The sequence below is a fragment of the Alexandromys fortis genome, unplaced genomic scaffold (assembly GCF_014885135.2).
Source record: "Alexandromys fortis isolate MF-2015 unplaced genomic scaffold, M_Fortis_MF-2015_v1.1 scaffold_85, whole genome shotgun sequence".
Lineage (NCBI taxonomy): Eukaryota > Metazoa > Chordata > Mammalia > Rodentia > Cricetidae > Alexandromys > Alexandromys fortis.
Window position 1 is genome coordinate 37,623 of NW_026067975.1, and position 6,198 is coordinate 43,820.

Consider the following 6,198-nt stretch of genomic DNA (forward strand, 5'->3'; position numbering starts at 1 on the left):
TTCCCAGCACCCAAATGGCAGACTAACAGTCATGTTTAATTCCAGTTCCAGGGTTTTGATACCTTCTTCTGAACTACACTGGCAACATGCAAGTAGATGGTGTACAGACAAACATGCAGGCAAAACATTGTCACACACTAAGATAAAAATAGATATATTCTTATTTAAATATATTTTATTTGTTTTTTTATGTATAAATTTGTCGGTTTGAGAGTGTTGGATTCCCTGGAACTGACTTTTACAGACAGTCGTGAGCTCCCATTTGGGTGCTGGAAATTGAACACGGGTCCTCTGGTAGAGTAGCCGGTGGTCTTAACCACTGATCCATCTCTTCAGCCCTATTCTTTTTAAAAATTGTTAAAGATAGACTTAATGTGTTGCATGGTCACCTAGAACCTGACCCCCAGGGTGGTAGAAGTAGGAATTCGAGCCTAGAGGTCAGTCCCAGTTGAATGAGCCCCTGTACAAAGAAAAATAGGATAAGGGAAAGAAAAAGAAAGATACAGTGAGCCGGATAGATAAATAAATTTAACCCCCCCCCCCAAAAAAAAAGTCTGAAAGTTTGGCAACTAATGCTTTTAATTCCAGTTCTAAAGAGGCATAGGCAGATGAATCTCTGTGAGCTTGAATTTGGCCTTATACTACGTAGTTTCAGGACATCCAGGGCTACACAGAGAAACATGTCTCAACAAATAAACAATAACAGAGAAAGAAAGAGGGAGAGAGAGAGAGAGAGAGAGAAGGAGGCGACTGGCTGTAGTTGTACACCCCATTAATTCTGTGAGAGACATGAACATTTCTGCAGGTTTGAGATAGGCCTGGATTACATAGTGATTTCCAGGAATCCATAGAAAGACTGTTCTTAAAACAACAATCAGAAGAAAGAAAGAAGAAGGTATCATTGAGAGCATTAAATATTGAAACAATATTAAGCTGTCAATGATGGCACATACTTTTAATCCTAGCACCTGACAGGCAGAGGCAGGTGGATCTCTGTGAGCTTGAGGCCAGCCTGGTCTACAATAGCTAGCTCTAGATCACGTTCCAAAACATCAGAAAAAAATTTGAAGCACTAAAAATAAAAATTTAGTATTCTAAGTATATGTTCGACATTCTATTATTATTTAGTTATATTTTGAAACATAAATTATCCATGATCCAATGTGTTATGTGGAGGTGGATGACCTTGAACTTCTGATCCTCTCCCGCCGCCCACCATGCTGACAGGAGCACAGGGTTGCCCTGCCCTATTCGGTTTCAGTTGTGCTGGGTTGTGGACACAGTGGTTATTGCAGCTTATGTGAGTGTTCTCCAGCCAAAGTGTATCTCCATCTCCAACTGTAGCATTGTTAAAAACCACACATTTCAGCCCCCAAAACACCTAGCGTTTAATTTCTAGTTTAGTTACTGTGGGAATATGATGCAGACGTTTATTTTACTTTAAACCAAAGACACATCATTTCTGTCTGATAAACTCCTGTGAGAAGCTCACTGGTACTTTGCGTGCCTTCTGAATTAACATGCAATGTCTCCCCCACCTTCTCCTTCCTTCTTCCTTTTCTTCCCCCTTTTCTTCTTCAAATCAGTATTAGGGATCAAACCCTGAGATTTCTGCATTCTAGGCAGCTGGTTGAGCATCTAGCCCCACCTCTAAGCCCTTTGCCCTCACTTTAATGTATTTCCCAGTTTCCATCCTTGTCAGCTCTGTTTCTTTCCATTCCATTTCTTGACATTGCTCTGTAGAACAGGTTCGCCTTCCACCCTTGATTTTTTGGCCTCAGCCTCCCTTGTAGCTGGTCAGAGGTGCTCACAGGACTCAGCCTAAGGCTTGGCTCCTCTCATCAATTTAGTGCTCCCTCCTACTTCATTAGCTGTTGACTCTGTTATTGTCCCTACTTGGAATTCTTTCTTAATCACAATTTCAGACAGCTTATTCTCAGAGCACCCTCTTCTAAAAGCCCAACTCAGTCTCTTAAACATAAAAGTTCTATCACATCTGGGCGGTGATGGCACACACATTTAGTCCCACCACTCAGAAGACAGAGAGGCCAATCTCTGAAAGTTTAAAGACTGCCTGTTCTATAGAGTGAGCTCCAGGCAGGCTCCAAAACTACAGAGAAACCCTGTCTTAAAAATAAAAACAAACAATCAAATAGCAGGCTTCATGAAGGCTGTGTTTTTGGATATATTTCATTAACAATATCATTGGGCCCTCTCCCCTTCTCCTTGAGGGTGAGTGGTCATTGCAATCACATGTATCCACGTGGCCAATTGGTATTTGTAGAAAGAATCTCAGTTCATTTGAGTGAGGACTTCATTCGGAAAAAGGCATTTTTATTTCAGAAAAAGATTTGCGCTCGTTGTCCACACTATCCAGCCACTTTCTATTATCGTAGCAAGGAGTCTTGACTATTTAAGAGTGGCTCTAGTGTTACAGATCAGAATGTATTTTCTGTGGCAATGTAGGCCATACTCAAAAAAAAAAAAACCCCAGAAAATATAAACAAAAGAATAATACAGCAAATACCAGCACAAAAAATATACAAACAAGTCAGACAGCTGCGTATATGCCTCTTATCTCTACTCTAGAGAGGCAGAGGCAGGTAGATCTCTGTGGGTTTAGGCTAGGCTATTCTCCCTACATGGTGAGTTTCAGGACAGTTACAACTATATAGGGAGACCCTGTCTCAAAAAAAACCAACCCTACCAATCAGCCATTCAAACACTCTCTAACCTCCCAAAGCAGAAAAATCCCAGAGTATAATGACAATCAGAAGGAAATCCTATGGACTAGCAGGGGTGCAGAGGGCCTTCCTGAGTCGTCGTGTGTTCTGTCAGCATGGACTAATGGAAAAGACACCATGGAACACCATGCTCAAAACAAAAACTTCTTAAATGTTACCATGTGACACCGTAAGACAATTCTTCCATCACTTCTGCTGCTAACCATCTCTGCTCAAGTATCTGAACCTAAGTGTTACAATCTCCTTAGCCCCAACCCCGGTCTCATGTGTTTTCTAACTGTGTTTTTGTGTGTTTGCCAAAGACTCAGGGCTTAACATAGCTCATACATGAAGGTACTCTAATACACAAGTTTTTGAAAAACAATTTTATTAAATTTTTAATCCAACATTTTGACAAAGTCTTAGTACTTAACCAAAACCAAAACCAAAGAATCTCACTATTTTATGATCTGAAACATTATAAAGTAACATCTTCAACAGGACAAAGACTATCTAACAACTATATACAGAAACATTAACATTCTCTTATAAAATTTAAGTAATTGCATTCTATATCATAGGAAAGTCCCTAACAAAAACACTTCAATTTTACCTAATAATTTCATAGTAAATGTTAAGGAAAAATAAATGTTTTAGATATGTCAAAGGTCTCTAATTTCTCAGTAGAGATATTGTTTTTATCAAACCTCCAAAAGAAGGTACATAAGATTACTAAAGAAATTAATAAATTTTGTTGGATATCAAATCAACATAAGACATATCTATACTCAAGTTACAATGAAAAACATAAATTTGAGATCTTCTAATTATTCTAACAAAATAGTCTTATAACAAATTATTGTAACATTCAAATTGTGACCCTGGGAGCTGGAGAACTAGATTAAAAATATACAAAATGAGATGAAAAGACTTATTTCTTGTTGAAAGAAAAGGTAAAACCAACTCTTCCTAAAGCAAAATCAAAATAAACCCCCAAACAACCCCCACGACAATCAAAAGCCCCATTTGTTTAAAAAAAAAATAACATGAGCTGGGTAGAGGTGGCACACACGCCTTTAATCCCAGCACAAACGGCAGAGGCAGGCAGATCAGGACTGCACTGCTGGAGCTGCCCGAGGGTGACTTCTGTATAGAAAAAGTCTAAGGAAGCAGTCAAGTCAAAGAGCAAATGCAGGCAAGTGTCAACCAGCACGTGATCTGGAGGCGATGATCTTCCTTCCAGACATTCTAGCAACCAACAATCCAATATTCTGCCCAATTCATAAACAAGAGTGCCCTTCTAACCTTGTAGGCTGTGCAGAGGCACTCACGATGGTGCTGGGAGCCAATCTCTCATTTGAGGGGCATCAGGATTGGTGGAGGGCAGTTCATTCACAGAACAGTCTCTTCCTGGCCTTGCATGGGGACCTCGGAGAGGATGGAGGGCGCTGCTCTTGGGGCCTTGGAGGAGGAGATGGAGGCAGAGGCTGCAAGGGTGAGCTGGGGAAGGGTCCCAGCAGGTAGCTGTCCTGGTCCCAGACAGACCTTGGAGAATATGGCTCTGCATTAGGGGAAGGCCCTGAAGGATATGGTTCTGGGATGTGGCCCTGAGGCCAAGGACTGGGCATCCTGTTGGTGGAGGAAAAGTGCTCACTTGCCTGACCAGCTGGAGAATCCATCCAGGGTGACAGGGAGCCAGAGTCCTCATCCTCATCATAGGATTCCTCTTGGTAGGAAATTTCTAGAATGAACTCACAGGAGGATACCAGCTGGAGGACTAGCAGGTCCTCCTCTGGCATTTCCAGGCTAGCGCCCCCCTGCGGGCTGGCGGAGAAGAACCCAGGCTGTCCAAGATGGTCTGAAGCCTGGAGGCCCTCGGGCACCAGGATGATGGTGTGTTCAGGGAGCTCCACTTCCAGGACCGAGGTGGCATCCAGTAACAGCAGCAGTTCGACGCCATCCAGCTGCAGCTGCAGGCCAGAGTCACTGACCAGGATCACCATAGAGGTCGATGCATCGCTGGCGGACCCTGCGGGCTCTTCCAGGCTGAGCGGCTCCTGGGGCTCGTGGAGGCGGCGGCGCTTGGCAGGTCTGGGTCCTTGTGGCTGTGGTGTCCAGCAGGGCGAGGGGTCGGTGTCAGAGCTGCTAGGCTGCATGTTCTGCATGTCGACGGCTCTGTGGGGCTGTCGAGACACGGGGTGCAGCGAGGACAGTGGCGCTGGTGCTGGCGGAGCAACTGCAGTCACGGGCCCTGGAGTCCTGGGCTTTATTCTGGTCACACCGGAAACACCCAGGACGTCAATTAAATCCCCAGTGTTGGACCGGAAAGTCAAGTCGTGAAAAGTCACGCGAGGCTCCGCCCCTCGAGCCTCCAATCCACAGGCTCCGCCCAGGACTGTGTGCTGGGCTTTCCAGTAGCCTAGGCTGTACTTGAGAAATGCTTTAGGCATAGTGCAGCCAGAATATCCTCCGCGTCTTTCATTTCTTATTTTTTGGTTTTCGGGATAGGTTTTCTCTCTGTAACAGCCTTAGCTGACCTGAAACTATCTCAGTAGACCCGGCGGGCATGAGACTCACCAATAACTGCCTGCCTCTGCCTCCCGAGTGCTGAGATTAAAGTCATGTACCAACACCGCTTGGTTTTTATTTTTAATGGTTTTGTGTTTTCGAGACTCATTTTGTCTGTAGCTTTGGAGCCCATACTGGAGATAGCTCTTGTAGACCAGGCTGGCCTCGAACGGACAGACAACATTCTTCCCCTGCTTCTTGAGAGCTGGGATTAAAGAGTTCTGAGATCAGCACATCGCCGGCTTTTTTCTTTATTTGACAGATTCGGAATAGTACTTTAATATGGGTGATCTTTAGAATTCTGTTTTTGAGTGTTTCTGAAATTTAAAAGACCACCTAGAATTTACCAGGCTCGCCTAAAAAGCTCTAGGACATCTGAGACTCTAAAGAGAGGTCCTGTCTCTTCTCTCTTAAAAAAATAATCACTGTAAAGAATGCTTCCTCCACTTCCCCAATATTCAGTTCTTGTAACGTCAGTGCTTATCAAATTATTTTATTTTCATTTTTCGGAGAAATTGTTACTGTGATCGTGAGTACTGGGGTTGATAGAATGTGATTTCAGCATCATGAGATGGAGAATCTCAAGTTTGAGTCCAGCCTGGGTCACAAATTGGGACACCATTTTCAAAACCAAACAAGCAGCCGGGTGGTGCTAGCACACACCTTTAATCCCAGCACTTGGGAGGCAGAGACAGGTGGATCCCAGTGAGTTTGATGCCTGCGTGGTCTCAAAAGGGAATTCTAGGTCAACCAGTTCTGCTACACAGAGAAACCCTGTTTGGAGAAACCTGCCTCAAAATCAATCCAATCCAAAATAAATAAATAAAGCCCCAAAGCAAAAAAAAAAAAAACAAAAAAAAAAAAAAAAAAAAAAAAAAAAAAAAAAAAAAAAAAAAAAAAAAAAAAA

At 43.2% G+C, this 6,198-nt stretch overlaps 1 protein-coding gene across 1 annotated transcript; it reads right to left on the reverse strand.

Annotated features, from left to right (window-relative positions):
• Window positions 1-3,381: 3,381 nt before the first annotated feature.
• Window positions 3,382-5,333, reverse strand: LOC126510674 (proline-rich protein 23A3-like). Its single transcript, XM_050157347.1, has one exon. It carries the CDS (start codon window positions 5,171-5,173, stop codon window positions 4,112-4,114), a length of 1,062 nt encoding a protein of 353 aa, XP_050013304.1. The 5' UTR covers window positions 5,174-5,333; the 3' UTR covers window positions 3,382-4,111.
• Window positions 5,334-6,198: the final 865 nt, after the last annotated feature.

Excerpts from the sequence above, each read along its gene's own strand:
- LOC126510674 (XM_050157347.1), bottom strand. The coding sequence starts at position 5,173 with ATGCCTAAAGCATTTCTCAAGTACAGCCTAGGCTACTGGAAAGCCCAG.